Below are 18516 nucleotides of genomic sequence, written 5' to 3'. Positions count from 1 at the left end.
GCCTAGTGAATACACATACTTTACAGAGATGCTGTATGCGAAACCAATGTGAGTTTGGAAAATTGCACAGTATAAATCTATTCTAGTAGACCTCGACAATGGAATTATGATCAGTGGAAATGGCCATGACATGTGACCTTTAAAGGCAATGTGAGCGTCCATTCCCATTGCATTGGATAATGGAGAATTGTACACCCGGAAGTAAGTATTCCTCTTACTGTCGATTAATTTTACAGTGATATCTCCACTACTCATCGACTAAAAAACACCAGATTATCCTCGTTAATTACACAACATTGATTCGTTTAAATTGTGTGCAATGCTTTTGTATTTTTCCCCTTCGATTCGGAGAAACAAATATTTTTTCGGAGTAAAGGATGGCAGAAGACACTACACTACCCAGAATCCCCAGCTATCGTTTGGACTACATCGTCCGTCAGGAAACACGCTGTTTACAAGTAGTTCCAGCAAACATCCACTGATAAATTGCGATGTTAACAACCTCATGATAACCTCATATGTTTTTAACTTAGGATCATACCTGTGTTTAGTCTAGAAAAAGGTAAATGTGTGCATTTTATTATAAAGTTGTGTATATTTACAGACCGTTGCAAAAACTAAGAAGCTTATAAACATCAGGTTTAAAATTAAAAGAGCTTTGAAACACAATGAAAGATGTTTGGAGTTTTATTTGAGTTATTAATTTAAAAATGTTGTCTAAGAGATTTGAAACCCTTGTTACATACAGTTACGGCATTTCCTGTTTCTGCCGGAGAGAGGGGAGGCCGTCCCAAAGCTTGCTGCTGTATTTACTCCCTCCATCTGACAGGAGGGAGCCTCGTTGAGCTGACTAAACAGAGACATAACCTCAGTGTAGTAACAGTGTAGTGCAGAACTACAATTATCTACCAGCAAAATGGCCAAAAGATATTCTGCTCAGAGAGCCTTGGAGCTAATAATGGATGAGAGTGAGTGGAATGCATTAGAAGAACATGGTGAAGTGGAACAGGAAGACATTTCTGAAGATGAGGATAATGTGGAGGTAAACACAGAATTTGACAGTATATTGGAAGATGAACTTGACTCAGAGCCAGCTGCTGGAAGACCCCCACAGCCAGCCGCAAGAAGACCCCCACAGTCAGCTTCTGGAAGACCCCCACAGCCAGCTGTGAGGTCTGTGGACCCTCAAAGGACTCCAAGACACAGACTACATGCAGCAACTGCAACAAGTACATCTGTGCTATACACACGAAGAAGTTCTGTGCATCATGTGTTTCCTAAACGGACCTGCCCATTGACTCACATAATGTTCTGCAGCGTCACTTCATCAATATATTTTTTTCGGATACTGTATTTTATGAATAGTGACTGTTAATTGTTTTTATTTGCTTAGTGTTTATATCTGTTAGATGTCATTTATATGGATGTTTCATTCTCTCTATATTTCACAGCCAAATACTTTTGGATGTGTGGTTCTTGTGTTCCAATTGCTGATAAATTGCTTTATTTCCTTCAGGGCTTTGATTATTAGGCTATATGACAGATTAAAATAATAAACATTAATGCATTTTTTTTAAATTTAAATTAGTCCTAGAAAAGCATGAGCAAAATGTAAACTTAGTTTTTAACATAAATTTCATTTTTATCACAAAAAATGATGGACACTTCCATTGTTAAATTTGATCTAGCAAAGAGTATTTTCAAAAACTAATCATATATTTCATTTATATTGTTGGGGAATGAGTTAAAGACAATATATATAAGGAATTGTGCATGTTGAATTTAGTTCTGTATTTTTTTTTAAATATGTCCCGGGTCAATTTTACCCGAACATTACCAAAGGGTGCGAAATGTGAACATAACACAAGGGTTAATAAATGATTGAACTCCTGCAGTGTTTTACAGTTGTAACTTCCTGGTTCCAAGCTGGAAACTGAACATGTGTTGCGGGACTTTCCCTCAAACACAAATTATTAACAAAAGTAGGTTTCATATTCTCAGTCATAGTAGACATAACAAACTGCAAGTGCTCTTCAACTCTTATAAAGAAACATTTCACCAGGGTCGGACTTTTAGCATTCAAAAACTGGGCAAACAAAAAGGAAACAAACCGTGAACTTCATTAATGATTAACTCTTCTAGTTATCAAAATAATCTTTATTGAAAATAGACACATGTACATGTGAGCAAAACAGAATTCATCAGAATAATACACCGGAGGCAAAGAAAAAACACTTTCCTGTATTTGGACATTTAACTTTGCAATCTTTCAGGGAGAAGCCTGCTTTGAAGTTGTCAGGATATAGCATCAAATCATTTATTTATTTCAAAAAGATGTTCTTACCTTCTCCATTTGAGTTATTAAGGCACATTTTGTGACTTACTGTTGTTTGTAAATAAATTCAATTCATACAAATTAAAATGCCCCAGTAATAACCTGTGATCGACAACGTTGTAAAAACATGTGGTTTTTTGACAGCAAAGAAAAATATTTTTATATTCAAAATATATATACAGCTATCAAAAAATATTTCAATCTAGAAAGAGACAAAATATCACAAATATAAATATCAGAAAAAAAGGGAAAAAAGGAATTAAAAATATGTATCCCAATAAAAGCCAGCACTCTTGATAAGAAGAATCATTAAAGCAAAGATTTTAGTGCAAATACAATCGTGTACACAAGAAAATTAATAAACAGATATATAAGTGAGCCATCAGTTGTATGAGATTTGATACAAAACAAGAAATATGAATCTAGACCTCAAACAAACATTTTCTATCCCAATAAGTGTAATCCACGCTGATCCTCCACTATAGGCTACTCTTCTTAGATGGGTTAAAAAGATGTGGAAAAAAGTGCTGTTGAAACAATTAATGACACAGCACAAGGAGACAACAAATCAATCAAACATATTGTACTAAACCTGGATGAGAGCATTTCATAACCGACTTGGGAAATGAAATGATGGTACATATCCTTATTCAAAAGCTTGTACATTTGTAAAAACTCAGTGCTGGACAACATGAGCAGTTCTTCAACCATATACTGCTGACGGAGAGATTAAAACAACCTTCAAACATTTGAACTCAAGGTTATATGTGAAATGTAACAACACACATTATATTTACAAGTTACTTCTCTGTCTCATAGCTAATGTACGGTCCTAGGAAGAATCAGGCTGATCCAAAACGGAATTCTGACCTCTTCGTTGATGACCAGCTCGAGTCTTCAGCATCCTATCTGCTCTACGTCCTTCTCAGACACCACAGGTAAGATGAGATGGGAGATGCGGCTCCACAGTCCACCAAACTTGTCTATGTCCATGTCATTGAAAGAAGCATGGTTGCTGGAGCTAATCAGCTTCTCCTTGACGTACTCCAGCACCATCTCCTCCACTTCCTTCAGACTCTGGTCCCCAATGATCTCATCTTGAGGAAGCAGCACAGTAAACAACAAAAACACGCGCTTGTAGGCGGCGTTCTCATGGTCACAGTAGCGATACAAAATGAGCGTGGAGCCTGGAGGCAGCTCCTCGAAGCGATGAATGACGGCCGCGGGTTTGTCTCCTTCAAACGCTGCTCGCAGCTGGTTGTCGATGTCCAGCTTCACCTCGTCGCTGTCCTGGCTGGCTCTGCTGGCTCCGTCGATGTAGAGGACGGAGGCGTTGAGGGCCGAGGAGTACGAGGAGGCCAGCCTCTGAGCCAGGCAGGTCAGGGTCCTCTCAGCCCCGCGGCCTGCAGTAAAGATCAGACTGACCGGCTCTGTGGGCTGCGCATTTCTCAGGTGCTTCTCCAAGTGGATCTTGCTTCTCCTCCACAACTCAGAGTGCTGACTGGAGAACTGAGCCTGAAGAAGAGACAGCTGATCTCTAAAAATATCCAGCTTTCCGGGCCTGGATGGGTGCGTGTCATCACCTGCATTCTTCTTCATTACAGGGATGATCTTGCATGCCACTAAGACGGCTGAACCGATCAGCGCCACGAGAATAAAACGGAATAAACCCCACATGAATCCTGGAAGGAAATAAGACCATATTAAAGTCCTGCAATGAATGTAGAACAAGTATCTTTGGGTGTAAAGACGATGTAGTTAAATGTATCTTACCGCTACAGGAATATCCAGAGCTTCTCTTGATAGCAAGTGTTTTCTTGTTCACTTGTAAAAGAAAGAAATGTCATTAAATGAATGCCAAACATGTCAATCTACACTTGATGTTTGTAATAACTGGATTTTCTTTTTAAGTTGAGGCTTCAATACCTTGTTTTTTCTGCTGAACGGTTTGTTTTTGTGTTGGAATATTATTCACACGTTGTCTTGTGCAGGATTTCTCCGAGGCTGGATGCACACTCTGGTGATGGTGAACTACAGGTATACCTAAAGGGGAGTTGGAACATATTAATGTAACAATGTGATTCTTTTTAGAGAGGTACATCAATTGGACAGGTGCTCAATGCATCTTTCCTCGTGATTTTTCAATTCTGTGAAATCTGGCTAAGTAAAAATGTCCTTTTTACCAGTGCTTTTGGCCTTAGCTTCCAACGTCTTCCTGTACTCGTCCATGCTGGTGATCTTCGGGATAGGCACATCATGTCTGTTTTCCGGTGGTCTGATTTGTGCGGAAGACTTGGTGGGAGCTTCAGGTCCTTTTGCTGAAGATTTAAGTGAAAAAACAAACATATTAGTTTTATCCTACATTGATGTAATCATACCTATGCAGAATGAAGCTCAAGCCTTTTCCCACCTGTCTTTGTTCTTATCCGTTCTGCATCTCCATGTACAGCAGGACTGCGGAGTTCATTCAGCCCTACACAAGGGGATAGATATATGGACAGCATTTAATTACCTCTCAAAGCGCTATTACATATACATGTCAGTATTCACTCATTCATATAGAGCAGTGTTTCTCAAACTTTTTCATACCAAGGACCAGTTAACCAATAAAAAAAACACTCGCGGACCACCTAACTCCACAAATATCTAAAAATACATCGTTTTTTACAAATCGCCTGAAAATGGTACAAACAAGTGGCCACATGTGTGATGAAGGTGTTTATCTGGGCTATATCCTGCAATCGAAAGTGAAACGTAAGCTCCCTCCATTGCGGAGATATTCCCGCGAGAGTGCGGAAAACTTAAATTTATTTATTTATTTCAAATGTGAAATTTTACCAATATACTCACGGACCACTAGGGGGCGCTCACGGACCACCAGTGGTCCGCGGACCACACTTTGAGAAGCACTGATATAGAGGCAGAGGCTGCTATACAACGTGCAACTGGCTCAGGGAGACTAACATTCACTTAGTCACACATGCCATGCCAGCAGGAGCCACTCCTACCTTTATTTGGTATTATCCAACCTGCATCTTTATTTACAGCGTGACTGCGGAGCTCCTGGAGCACAACACACGGGGATAAATTCATATCTCCAAGGGCGCCTGAAGGAACAAGAGAGAAAACCTGCCTGTGTTAGATCTGATGGTGGAAAGAAGTCCTATGAATGAAAGGTTAATAACGTCAGAGTAAAACAATCATTTGATGGCACCTGTAGTAAATATTAAATGAATTACATCTGATTATCACTAAGCTAAAACACCTAGTCCCTTTATTATAAAGTTGATCATGAAAAAAGGTTTAAAGAAGTTTAATAACTGGTTAATATTAACACATTTTAAATTGGTTGATGTTTATAACTTTGTGAGTTTGCAGCTATTTTGAGTTCTATACTATAGTTAAAAAAACCGTTTAAATGGTTGTCTATTGGTTGCACAAAGCGAACACTACTAGGGTGTCACTTATGGATAAGGAACATCTGAAGGATTTGGTTTTCTTCTTAAATTAGATGAACAAATAAATTGGCTGACAGAGATATTGAAACTCTGTATGTATGTATATGTGTAACAAATATAAGAATTAGGGCTGTCAGTCGATTAAAATATTTAATCGCGATTAATCGCATGATTGTCCATAGTTAATCGCGATTAATCGCAAATTAATCGCACATTTTTTATCTGTTCTAAATGTACCTTAGAGGAATATTTTTCAAGTTTTTAATACTCTTATCAACATATGAGTGGACAAATATGCTTTATGCTAATGTTTATTATAATTTGAACAATGACAAATATTCTCATGAATATTAAACACAACAACCTGGAACCTCTCTCATTCAATACAAATGGTGTGTGTGCATGTGTGTGTGTGTGTGTGTGTGTGTGTGTGTGTGTGTGTGTGTGTGTGTGTGTGTGTGTGTGTGTGTGTGTGTGTGTGTGTGTGTGTGTGTGTGTGTGTGTGTGTGTGTGTGTGATCGTTGGAGCTATGTGTGCAACTCAAGGCATATGCTCGAACGGGAGCTGCCTGGACGCTGCACTCATGTTGCTGCAATCATGAGTGTGCTGACTGTTCGTACGATGTCCCGCTGTCTGGCTTCCTGCATCAAGTCAAGTGCTCGGCGCAGTTGTGTGGATAGGGCGCCCCTCTGTTTTCATTTAAACAGCTCCTTATATCCGTTAGCGCAGCTAGCTAGCACCAGATGCTAACAACAACAATAGCCGCGTTCACACTGCGGTACGGTAATGCACGTAAGGTCTCTCGATCGGGCCACACATACACACACCCTCCCGGTCCTCCCGATGACCAGTCGGTGCCTGCCGGTGAGCGTGGAAGTGTGGTCTGCCACAAGCGGGCGGCAGGAGCGGGGCTGTCAGCATCAGCTTGTAGATGGTATTTTAAACTCGATGCGCTCTGAAACTACGGGGCGGCCGAGGAAAAAAAATACACATGCGTTAATCGCGTTAAAATAATTAGTGGCGTTAATTTTTGTTTGCGTTAACGCGTTATTAACGCGTTAACTTGACAGCCCTAATAAGAATATAAAAACAGACCTACCTTTGTTTGATTGTACTTGATGAGAGGCATGAGAGGACTGCTGTATAATATCCATTCCCTGGTCTTCATCTGTGTCCTGATCTTCATCAGGTTCCTGAACCTCCATCTCATTCGCATCCCCACAGCTGTCCTCTGCTCCTTCATCCTCCAGCCGGCTCATCTTGCTCGGGGATACTGCCATATAGGAAATAAATGATTGAACTCCTGCAGTGTTTTACAGTTGTAACTTCCTGGTTCCAAGCTGGAAACTGAACACGTGTTGCGGGACTTTCCCTCTAACACAAATTATTAACAAAAGTAGGTTTCATATTCTCAGTCATAGTAGACATAACAAACTCCAAGTGCTCTTCAACTCTTATAAAGAAACATTTCACCAGGGTCGGACTTTTAGCATTCAAAAACTGGGCAAACAAAAAAGGAAACAAACCGTGAAATTCATTAATGATTAACTCTTCTAGTTATCAAAATAATCTTTATTGAAAATAGACACATGTACATGTGAGCAAAACAGAATTCATCAGAATAATACACCGGAGGCAAAGAAAAAACACTTTCCTGTATTTGGACATTTAACTTTGCAATCTTTCAGGGAGAAGCCTGCTTTGAAGTTGTCAGGATATAGCATCAAATCATTTATTTACTTCAAAGATGTTCTTACCTTCTCCATTTGAGTTATTAAGGCACATTTTGTGACTTACTGTTGTTTGTAAATAAATTCAATTCATACAAATTAAAATGCCCCAGTAATAACCTGTGATCGACAACATTGTAAAAACATGTGGTTTTTTGACAGCAAAGAAAAATATTTTTATATTCAAAATATATATACAGCTATCAAAAAATATTTCAATCTAGAAAGAGACAAAATATCACAAATATAAATATCAGAAAAAAAGGAATTAAAAACATGTATCCCAATAAAAGCCAGCACTCTTGATAAGAAGAATCATTAAAGCAAAGATTTTAGTGCAAATACAATCGTGTACACAAGAAAATTAATGAACAATGGGATACACATCTCCATGGGGACATTTAACAGATATATAATGTGAGCCATCAGTTGTATGAGATTTGATACAAAAAAAGAAATATGAATCTAGACCTCAAACAAACATTTTCTATCCCAAGAAGTGTACTCCACGCTGATCTTCCACTATACTCTTCTTAGATGGGTTAAAAAGATGTGGAAAAAAGTGCTGTTGAAACAATTAATGACACAGCACAAGGAGACAACAAATCAATCAAACATATTGTACTAAACCTGGATGAGAGCATTTCATAACCGACTTGGGAAATGAAATGATGGTACATATCCTTATTCAAAAGCTTGTACATTTGTAAAAACTCAGTGCTGGACAACATGAGCAGTTCTTCAACCATATACTGCTGACGGAGAGATTAAAACAACCTTCAAACATTTGAACTCAAGGTTATATGTGAAATGTAACAACACACATTATATTTACAAGTTACTTCTCTGTCTCATAGCTAATGTACGGTCCTAGGAAGAATCAGGCTGATCCTAAATGGAATCCTGACCTCTTCGTTGATGACCAGCTCGAGTCTTCAGCATCCTATCTGCTCTACGTCCTTCTCAGACACCACAGGTAAGATGAGATGGGAGATGCGGCTCCACAGTCCACCAAACTTGTCTATGTCCATGTCATTGAAAGAAGCGTGGTTGCTGGAGCTAATCAGCTTCTCCTTGACGTACTCCAGCACCATCTCCTCCACTTCCTTCAGACTCTGGTCCCCAATGATCTCATCTTGAGGAAGCAGCACAGTAAACAACAAAAACACGCGCTTGTAGGCGGCGTTCTCATGGTCACAGTAGCGATACAAAATGAGCGTGGAGCCTGGGGACAGCTCCTCGAAGCGATGAATGACGGCCGCGGGTTTGTCTCCTTCAAACGCTGCTCGCAGCTGGTTGTCGATGTCCAGCTTCACCTCGTCGCTGTCCTGGCTGGCTCCGCTGGCTCTGCTGGCTCCGTCGATGTAGAGGACAGAGGCGTTGAGGGCCGAGGAGTACGAGGAGGCCAGCCTCTGAGCCAGGCAGGTCAGGGTCCTCTCAGCCCCGCGGCCGGCAGTAAAGATCAGACTGACCGGCTCTGTGGGCTGCGCATTTCTCAGGTGCTTCTCCAAGTGGATCTTGCTTCTCCTCCACAACTCAGAGTGCTGACTGGAGAACTGAGCCTGAAGAAGAGACAGCTGATCTGCAAACATTTTCAGATTTACGGGCCTGGGTGGGTGCGTCCCAGGGATGATCTTGCATGCCACTAAGACGGCTGAACCGATCAGCGCCACGAGAATAAAACGGAATAAACCCCACATGAATCCTGGAAGGAAATAAGACCATATTAAAGTCCTGCAATGAATGTAGAACAAGTATCTTTGGGTGTAAAGACGATGTAGTTAAATGTATCTTACCGCGACAGGAATATCCAGAGCTTTTCTTGATAGCAAGTGTTTTCTTGTTCACTTGTAAAAGAAAGAAATGTCATTAAATGAATGCCAAACATGTCAATCTACACTTGATGTTTCTAATAACTCGATTTTCTTTTTAAGTTGAGGCTTCAATACCTTTCTGCTGAACGGTTTGTTTTTGTGTTGGAATATTATTCACACGTTGTCTTGTGCAGGATTTCTCCGAGGCTGGATGCACACTCTGGTGATGGTGAACTACAGGTATACCTAAAGGGGAGTTGGAACATATTAATGTAACAATGTGATTCTTTTTAGAGAGGTACATCAATTGGACAGGTGCTCAATGCATCTTTCCTCGTGATTGTTCAATTCTGTGAAATCTGGCTAAGTAAAAATTTCCTTTTTACCAGTGCTTTTGGCCTTAGCTTCCAACGTCTTCCTGTACTCGTCCATGCTGGTGATCTTCGGGATAGGCACATCATGTCTGTTTACCGGTGGTCTGATTTGTGCGGAAGACTTGGTGGGAGCTTCAGGTCCTTTTGCTGAAGATTTAAGTGAAAAAACAAACATATTAGTTTTATCCTACATTGATGTAATCATACCTATGCAGAATGAAGCTCAAGCCTTTTCCCACCTGTCTTTGTTCTTATCCGTTCTGCATCTCCATGTACAGCAGGACTGCGGAGTTCATTCAGCCCTACACAAGGGGATAGATATATGGACAGCATTTAATTACCTCTCAAAGCGCTATTACATATACATGTCAGTATTCACTCATTCATATAGAGCAGTGTTTCTCAAACTTTTTCATACCAAGGACCAGTAAAAAAAACACTCGCGGACCACCTAACTCCACAAATATCTAAAAATACATCGTTTTTTACAAATCGCCTGAAAATGGTACAAACAAGTGGCCACATGTGTGATGAAGGTGTTTATCTGGGCTATATCTTGCAATCGAAAGTGAAACGTAAGCTCCCTCCATTGCGGAGATATTCCCGCGAGAGTGCGGAAAACTTAAATTAATTAATTTATTTCAAATGTGAAATTTTACCAATATACTCACGGACCACTAGGGGGCGCTCACGGACCACCAGTGGTCCGCGGACCACACTTTGAGAAGCACTGATATAGAGGCAGAGGCTGCTATACAACGTGCAACTGGCTCAGGGAGACTAACATTCACTTAGTCACACATGCCATGCCAGCAGGAGCCACTCCTACCTTTATTTGGTATTATCCAACCTGCATCTTTATTTACAGCGTGACTGCGGAGCTCCTGGAGCACAACACACGGGGATAAATTCATATCTCCAAGGGCGCCTGAAGGAACAAGAGAGAAAACCTGCCTGTGTTAGATCTGATGGTGGAAAGAAGTCCTATGAATGAAAGGTTAATAACGTCAGAGTAAAACAATCATTTGATGGCACCTGTAGTAAATATTAAATGAATTACATCTGATTATCACTAAGCTAAAACACCTAGTCCCTTTATTATAAAGTTGATCATGAAAAAAGGTTTAAAGAAGTTTAATAACTGGTTAATATTAACTCATTTTAAATTGGTTGATGTTTATAACTTTGTGAGTTTGCAGCTATTTTGAATTCTATACTATAGTTAAAAAAAAACGTTTAAATGGTTGTCTATTGGTTGCACAAAGCGAACACTACTAGGGTGTCACTTATGGATAAGGAACATCTGAAGGATTTGGTTTTCTTCTTAAATTAGATGAACAAATAAATTGGCTGACAGAGATATTGAAACTCTGTATGTACGTATATGTGTAACAAATATAAGAATATAAAAACAGACCTACCTTTGTTTGATTGTACTTGATGAGAGGCATGAGAGGACTGCTGTATAATATCCATTCCCTGGTCTTCATCTGTGTCCTGATCTTCATCAGGTTCCTGAACCTCCATCTCATTCGCATCCCCACAGCTGTCCTCTGCTCCTTCATCCTCCAGCCGGCTCATCTTGCTCGGGGATACTGCCATATAGGAAATAAAATAATTAGTTGTTCCACCTTGGCTAGTACAAACTATGTATGACTAACGTTAGGCTAACACTGTACGTTGGAGCATCCCACCTTCGTCCTCTGAGTCACACTCCTCATCTCTGGACCCATTGACAGCTTTAACAGGACTTTGGGGTTTCAACCCTCTTCTGGTCCTCTTCAGAGGTCCCCTGGGTGCCAGTTCAAAATCCAATGCTAAAGAAGGATCAGAAATACATTGTGGGAATGAGTCAACCAACTACTTGAACGTTGGATTGAACAAAGTTTGAAATAACTTTCAACATGTAAACGTGCAGCTCCATTCCTCTCTATTCCTAGTTTAAGCATCGACCACACAATTTAAGTTAGCTAACGTTGGTAATATCAGTCATTGAACGGGTGTTGCCGTTGAACTTTCAGTGAGCTTATTTCAGCTAATAGTTATTTAGCTTCAAATGCTAAGCTAGCGGAACTAACCCTTTACAACAGTCAGTTTGCTCACCTCTAACGTTACCCGATGACTGCCTAACCGATCGCCTCAGAAGTCGAGGCTCCTTAATTTCAGGAACCCTGGAATCCATTTATAATTACAATAAGAGCGATGCCAAAAACATCAGAGTCAATACGACTATCACATACGGATAAACGATGGACTTCCCGTAAATTGTTAGGGGGACCATTTTCTGACAGTACGCCGTTGATGCCCGGAAACGCCACATTCTCTTTATCTCCATGGAAACATGGGCACTGCTGAACGTTCCGCCTGAATGTTGTGATCTGTCAAAGCGACGGGCGTAACGCAAGGTATAAGGAAGCGTTTTGCTGGACAGATGTGATCACAGGTACGTAGTAATTGTATTAAACTATTAAACATATATGTAGTTGATGTAAGTTACACGACGGCAGCTATATCCACGTATCATGTTGCTAACTGTTTTGTAAACCACATAAACCAGCATCTCTCTGTCAGTTGACTCGTTAGCTAGCTAGAGTTACTCAACGGTTGACGTAATTTTAAATATTCGTAGGTAAAGGTTTCTATTAGTTGTGTTTCAAGCTAAGCTGCTAACATTGCTGCTAACTAGCTAACTATATTTTAACGTAAACATGTCGGTCGTTTTACAGCAATTTCAGTAGCAATTAGCCACCAGGTATTATTTAGCAACTCGCGGTGAACTCGAAACATATATTACGTGTTTCCAACTTCGAGTTTCAAAAGTAAATTGTGTTTGTATGTGCTGTCTCATCTTATCGGAAACTTTGCGTGTTATTTATTAATTGACCTGGGAGTGTGCACACTAGTCATTATTGTGTACCAATGCACCTGAGTTAGCTTTTGAGCTAATGTACATGTGTAGTCCCTGGGCAGGTTATTACCTATTGTATACAGACCTTGGTTATAACAAACAAGTGGCCTAATGTTGTCGATACATTTCCGACGCAAGCAGATATATGTATGTGACGAGGTGTAAGCTAGTGCCAGAGATAAAGTCTTACTGAAGTGACCATTAATTTCTCTCTGAAGTGTGGGCATAGCTTACAAGAGGCAACCTTTGGTAGAGGTTAATGTTACCATAGCACTTAAAGTTAAGTCGTCTATGTTTAAATTAATTGAATGAATGCAATTGAAACAAGGGGAGTTTGCTTTAAAGAGAAACCAGAAACGAATGTTAAAGCTACCCGTTGGCAGGTTCACTAAAGACTTTGGACTTTCTTATCTGTCAAGAACTAATAAATGTACTCGGGTCTTACCATAACAACAGTTCTATACCAATTTATTTCAATGCAGGTTTGAACCATCCTTCGAGTAAAGTTGCCCCATCCACAGACATGGCAGAGCAAGACCCAGATCACCAGCACACAGCAGGTACTGAAACACCAATGACAAAGGCCAGATATTAGTTATGGTGGGCTAAAATGTTTACATACATATACAACAGTTTTTACACATACTGGTACATAATAGTTCATCATTGATTTGTTTTTATCAGAAGGGAAGGAAGGAGAAACACAGTCTATATTGGATCCTGATGTTTTACCATGTAACTACAAACAGGAGAGAGATCCTGATGAAAAGCAGAATATCTCAAAAGGTAAGATATTTTTTATTTATTTATTTATCCTTTATTTATCCAGGAATGTCCCATTGAGATACAAGATCTCTTCTTCCAGGGAGTCCTGACCAACACGGCACACAACAAGTTTCAACATAAAACAAGGGCATTAAACAAAAAAACATACAATTCAAATATAAATACAGAAGGCCATTTGTGCAGTGGCAAGAAGCATAATCACGCAAGCAAGGTCAAAAATAATCTAATCATGTAATGTGTATTTACCAAATATGTCCCTGCATCCTCTAAACTAACTAATATGTGGTCTTTCTCACCTAACAAGATTCAGCTTCATTACCCGCAGCTACAAACCTAGAGACTAACAACTAGTTTATTATCAGTGTTTCATTTACATAATTCCAAATTTGATTTGCACAGTAAACTCTTTAATCGACTATCAACAGTTTACATTTGAATATTCGTACATATATTCCATTAGTTTCATTACTGTTGAGCAAGTTTTGCTAGCTGCCCTATTAACAACTATTATCAGTTTGCTTCCAGTGTCTTCTCGCACACAACTAATTCAGTTTAAATGAACCCCCCAGATGTGATTCAGTGTTTCAGTAAAACAGACTTTTCAATGTTTTCAACTTTGAGTTTTAACAGTAGTTTAATTCTTTGTTCAAGTGCTAACAGCTTGTTTCCAATTGGAAGCCTGATATGTTATGGAGCCAAACTGAAAACAAGGGAAGATTTGAATGTTATAAAAAGTGACTGCCCTTAGCCTCTCCCTTTTGACAGTTTAACTACATACCTTGAGACTTTGAACATGTGAGAAGGATGTGAACAAAACCAATAAACCTGTTTAGTCATTGGCATAATAAAAACAAGTGCTGTATACACTTTTCTGTCTTGCAGCATTGAACCAACCTTTGAGTGAAGAGCCACCACCCACAGACATAGCAGAGAAACACACAGAAGGTACATACACACCAAATGACAAAGTCCAAATATCAGTTCTAATGGAATAGTATATTTACAAAACATTTACAATGTAGTTTAAATGTACATGATATGTCATTATATATATTTTTTTATCAGGAGGCAAGGAAGAAGAAACGAAGGCTAAATCGGATCAAGAGGTTTCATCATCCGACGACAAACAGGAAGTGACCGATCCAAATAAAAAGGCTCAACTCTCAGAAGGTAAAATGCGCAAGCAACGTCAAAAGTAATGCATATTTCATCGATTTGTATTTTACAAATGGTTTTATGCATCTACTGTGCTAATCATATGGTCTCTAATGTAAAAACCATGTATTAGTGTTTTATTTATATAATATCACCATGTCAGTGTTTATTTTCCTCCAAAAGTATTTAAAAGACAAACATTCATGACATACAACACTGTGTAGTGTGTACATGGTGAGTATTGTTTCTGCACTGAACCCAGTAGTTTGTCTTAATGTCTCATCTACAACAATCAATAGGAAGGATTTGCAAATGAATTTGATGCAAAAAGTATGCTAAGAAAAAGCAAACGGTGCTGAACATACTGTATGCCAGATCTGGAATGAAAATCAAATGGGTCAGGTTAGGTAGGAATTTGAAACAAATATTTGTATTGATTTCCCACATATAAAAAACAGCTGTGCTCAACACTCAAAAATACAGCACACTCAGAAAGTATACAAAATATCAATTGACATCCAGAAGAGATACAAAATAGGTATATACAAAATAAACATAAATTATTAAATAAAAAACTACATGGTACAAGAGTAAAAACGAAAACATAAATACATTTTTTTTTAAAAGGGGGAGGGGTTGGCTACGTTGTTTTAATGTCAGAGAATTTGTTCTCAAAGTAGGACAGAAACGGTTGCCAGACCTTATAGTACTTTGCGATAGAGCGGAATTTGAAACATTAGACATCCAGTTAGACTATAACTCGTATAAGAATTATTTACAATACAATTACAATTGATTTCTGTATTTGTCTACAGACCCTGGAGATCGGATAGCGCCTCCAGGTGTAGGCACACCACTTCAGGCTGATGAAGGAAGTTGTGGTGATAAGCAACCGACCTCAACAGCTGAGGAGAAGTCCAGTGAGTGTTCCTGTCTAAGGGTCATAACAAGTCATTCTGGCTTCCTTATCCATTGCAGTCACACGTTAAGAGACATATTACTCACGTTTGGGAAAGCTTGATACAAACCTCTAACAAGTGCCATTAGGAGTAGTGTGTAAAAGTGTTCAATTTACTGCGTGCTCTATGAAGTACTTGTAGTGTGTTTCATTATGTGCAATGAGGTGACGTTCCCACTTGCATTTGCCATATTGTTGACATATGATATAGAATGCTGAAGTCCTTTTTTGCTTTGTAATAGCAATAATATTTTCCGTGGTTGCATATGTTTTACATTCAAGGATTCAAGGCTTTGTACAGTATATAGCTACAGTGTAGTTATGACAATGAAATTCTGAGGTCACCGGCTCCTCCAACCGTTCAACACAATAACACAGATAATAGTGCAAGTAAATAAAATAAAATAGAATATATATAATAGAAATAGTGCAGAATAGTATATAAAATGTATTGGAATATCGATATATATAAGTTACAACCAGATGAATGTTATGGATGTTCTTTCAAAAGTTCAGGTGTTTAACATTCAAGGTTTCCTTTTATAATTGGTTTGCAAAATTATAGCTATTTGTAATGACCCACACAAATCACTGCAGGCGAGCCAATGGGTAACCTGCACTGATTTAACCATCCTTGGCATGTATTCATCCGATTGCTTTGTTTATAGCAGTTGTTTTCCTACTGTAAGCTCCAGGGTCCTCCACTTGTTGTGGATGTTTTTATACACACCTCCAGTCGTAGTATGGTGTTGGTATTTGCTTGTAGTGCTTTATTCAGTCGCTGCTTAATAGTGTTAATGCCCTTGCTATATTCAGGTTTGAGCTAAAAGTTGATATCTTTTCCAGTCTTAAATAATGTAAGATTAAGAAGGCAGCTCTCATCACACTGTTATACCCCACACTCTTACTGCAGCTGTAAAGAAACTGACTCGAACATGTTTCCTAATTGTATCAGGAGAACACCACACTGGGGAGAAAAGAGAATCAGAAACGATAAGCCCGCCTCCTCTCAGTGAAGGAAAGGACGACCGAGTAGATGGACCAAGAGAAGAAAGCCCAGACACTAACAACACACATCCTGAAGCTGGAGACAGTGAGTCTGATTATTGTCAAATGTTATATCTTTCCATAACTTTCAAGTGCTGTTGTCTTGTCGTTCCTAGTCTTACACAACAGATAAAGCCAGTGAGGAAGCATGACGTATAGCTGCCAAGTGACTATCAGCTGTGTGCGTGTCTTTTTAGTTTCGTTTTAACCAGTTCTTTCCTCATTTGTCAGATGATGGAAGCGTCACAAAGGCAGCTTTAGCCCCTGAAGAGGAAGAGGATATACCGGAGAGGAAAGACCGTCCTCAGGAGAATATTGAAAGCATCGGCCCGAACACTGAGGAGAGTGATGATGCCGAAGCTACAGTTCCAGTGGTTAAGGGAAGTCCTGGAGGTAATCTTGTTTTTAGTGTCATTGGGGGTTTACTAACTGAGCAAATGACAAAAGTAAAACACAAGTCCCTTACGAGACCTTACTTTCTCAGTGATTATCTTTTTTCACATTCCATGTATTTTTTGACACACAATTTTGAGTAACTTATTAAGAACTCATTGACACAACACATGTGCCTTCTCTTCACAGGAGTGGGAATCTACCTGATGTTAGCTTTAGCAATGTTATGTGTCGCCATGGCGGGACAGTATTTCTACAAACCCGAGATGCCGATACCGGAAAAATATGGGCGGCAGAGAGCTATCTTCCTCAGGCAGCTGGAACAAGTAAAGACTCGGTTCCCTAACCAGCGTGAGGTGCTCTGGAACAGGAGCAAGATCCACCTGCTGAAGCACCTGCTGACGGCCCAGCCCACAGAGCCGGTGAGCCTGATCCTCACCGCGGGACACGGGGCTGAGCGGACTCTAACCTGCTTGGCTAAGAGCCTGGCCGCCGCCTTCTCCACCTCCCTCAACGCCTCCCTCAACGCCTCCGTCCTCCACATCGACGGAGCCGGCAGAGCCAGCCAAGACAGCGACCAGGTGAAGCTGGACATCGACAGCAAGCTGCAGGGAGCCTTCGAAGGAGACAAACCCGTAGCCGTCATCAACCGCTTCGAGGAGCTGCCCCCAGGCTCCACGCTTATTTTTTATCGCTACTGCGACCATGAGAACGCCGCCTACAAGAAGACCTGTCTGATCTTCACAGTGCTGCTGGGGGAGGAAGAGGAGATCCCTGCAGAGGCTCGTTTGTCTACTGTGGAGGAGATGGTGGACGACCATCTCCAGAAGAAGTTCCTCTCCAACGGCCATCCTGTTGCTTTCGACAGGATGGACCTCGACAAGTACAGTGGACTGTGGAGTCGTATTTCTCACCTCATCCTGCCTGTGGCGGCAGAGAGAAGGATTGAACTTGAAGGGTGCTAAGGGAATACATAGACACTGTTGAACATTTAGTCTAAGCACTCAAATATCACCACATGTCTCGCTGCAAGTAGCAGTGTTTTAAAGACCGAAATGTTTCTTGCATAATTTATATTAAATATCAACACAGATGAAAGTATCATGAAGAAATAAGACATTTACAATATTATGAAGATAATGTTATTGGTTATTTGTCAAATAAATTGGGGTCAAATTTGTTTGACAATATGGCTGTGGTGCTTTAATCTTATAAAATGTAGTTATATTGATTGCTTGTAGAATAAGAAGTGATCCGCCTCGGGTATTTGTTGATTAAACAGCGCTTTTCTTTCTGATTCACAACACAGGTTTTTTTTTTATTTCACTACAAATGTATTTTTCTGCGATCCTCAAACCTACATGGCACCACATGCCTTAACTGAATCTATTTTTTAATATACCTTTACGTGTGTCACACTACAGGAAGATTTGTCTTGGAAATAATTGCAAACATTGAATGTGCCTTAAAGTGCAAATAAACAGGTAATTTCAAATACTTGATTTGTTGTCATTGTAATGAACCGTGTTGCCGCTAGAGGGCGGTAGAACCACAGCTC

General features: G+C 39.8%; 3 protein-coding genes across 7 annotated transcripts; 1 reads left to right on the top strand and 2 right to left on the bottom strand.

The window, feature by feature from the left end:
- Positions 1-2118: 2118 nt before the first annotated feature.
- On the bottom strand, positions 2119-7119 carry LOC117445976 (torsin-1A-interacting protein 2-like). 4 transcript variants are annotated; one of them, XM_071202831.1, is made up of 8 exons: positions 6893-6983; positions 6615-6754; positions 5344-5442; positions 4746-4808; positions 4519-4653; positions 4262-4378; positions 4109-4159; positions 2119-4017 (listed from the first exon to the last, which is right to left on the bottom strand). In XM_071202831.1, exons 2-8 carry the CDS (start codon positions 6712-6714, stop codon positions 3233-3235), a joined length of 1350 nt encoding a protein of 449 aa, XP_071058932.1. In that variant the 5' UTR covers positions 6715-6754; positions 6893-6983; the 3' UTR covers positions 2119-3232. The 4 variants fall into 4 exon arrangements, with proteins under 4 accessions (XP_071058932.1, XP_071058933.1, XP_033937845.1 ...); XM_071202832.1 differs by having other exon boundaries at positions 6621-6754; XM_034081954.2 differs by lacking the exon at positions 6615-6754 and having other exon boundaries at positions 6893-7119.
- A 207-nt stretch (positions 7120-7326) lies between these two features.
- LOC117445974 (torsin-1A-interacting protein 2-like) lies at positions 7327-12001 on the bottom strand. The gene is made up of 9 exons (XM_034081949.2): positions 11815-12001; positions 11406-11528; positions 11133-11306; positions 10541-10639; positions 9951-10013; positions 9724-9858; positions 9473-9583; positions 9320-9370; positions 7327-9228 (listed from the first exon to the last, which is right to left on the bottom strand). The coding sequence occupies exons 1-9, from the start codon at positions 11891-11893 to the stop codon at positions 8459-8461; spliced, it is 1605 nt and encodes a 534-aa protein (XP_033937840.1). The 5' UTR covers positions 11894-12001; the 3' UTR covers positions 7327-8458.
- Positions 12002-12050: 49 nt separating this feature from the next.
- On the top strand, positions 12051-18455 carry LOC117445975 (torsin-1A-interacting protein 2-like). 2 transcript variants are annotated; one of them, XM_034081952.2, is made up of 9 exons: positions 12051-12154; positions 13102-13179; positions 13307-13405; positions 14288-14350; positions 14471-14575; positions 15376-15480; positions 16474-16611; positions 16797-16958; positions 17148-18455. In XM_034081952.2, the coding sequence occupies exons 2-9, from the start codon at positions 13143-13145 to the stop codon at positions 17921-17923; spliced, it is 1485 nt and encodes a 494-aa protein (XP_033937843.1). In that variant the 5' UTR covers positions 12051-12154; positions 13102-13142; the 3' UTR covers positions 17924-18455. The 2 variants fall into 2 exon arrangements, with proteins under 2 accessions (XP_033937843.1, XP_033937841.1); XM_034081950.2 differs by having other exon boundaries at positions 13304-13405.
- The last annotated feature ends 61 nt before the right edge of the window (positions 18456-18516 follow it).

The sequence above is a fragment of the Pseudochaenichthys georgianus genome, chromosome 4 (genome assembly GCF_902827115.2).
Source record: "Pseudochaenichthys georgianus chromosome 4, fPseGeo1.2, whole genome shotgun sequence".
In the NCBI taxonomy this organism is placed as follows: domain Eukaryota; kingdom Metazoa; phylum Chordata; class Actinopteri; order Perciformes; family Channichthyidae; genus Pseudochaenichthys; species Pseudochaenichthys georgianus.
This window is presented reverse-complemented; position numbering and strand designations above follow the sequence as displayed.

Excerpts from the sequence above, each read along its gene's own strand:
- LOC117445976 (XM_034081954.2), bottom strand. The coding sequence starts at position 7,073 with ATGGCAGTATCCCCGAGCAAGATGAGCCGGCTGGAGGATGAAGGAGCA. Across the intron at positions 5,443-6,892 it reads TCAAGTACAATCAAACAAAG|GCGCCCTTGGAGATATGAAT; the intron begins GTAGGTCTGTTT and ends TTGTTCCTTCAG. Across the intron at positions 4,379-4,518 it reads AGCTAAGGCCAAAAGCACTG|GTATACCTGTAGTTCACCAT; the intron begins GTAAAAAGGACA and ends ACTCCCCTTTAG.
- LOC117445974 (XM_034081949.2), bottom strand. The coding sequence starts at position 11,893 with ATGGATTCCAGGGTTCCTGAAATTAAGGAGCCTCGACTTCTGAGGCGA. Across the intron at positions 10,014-10,540 it reads TTGGATAATACCAAATAAAG|GGCTGAATGAACTCCGCAGT; the intron begins GTAGGAGTGGCT and ends CCCCTTGTGTAG. Across the intron at positions 9,584-9,723 it reads AGCTAAGGCCAAAAGCACTG|GTATACCTGTAGTTCACCAT; the intron begins GTAAAAAGGAAA and ends ACTCCCCTTTAG.
- LOC117445975 (XM_034081950.2), top strand. The coding sequence starts at position 13,143 with ATGGCAGAGCAAGACCCAGATCACCAGCACACAGCAG. Across the intron at positions 14,576-15,375 it reads AAAGGCTCAACTCTCAGAAG|ACCCTGGAGATCGGATAGCG; the intron begins GTAAAATGCGCA and ends ATTTGTCTACAG. Across the intron at positions 16,612-16,796 it reads ACATCCTGAAGCTGGAGACA|ATGATGGAAGCGTCACAAAG; the intron begins GTGAGTCTGATT and ends CTCATTTGTCAG.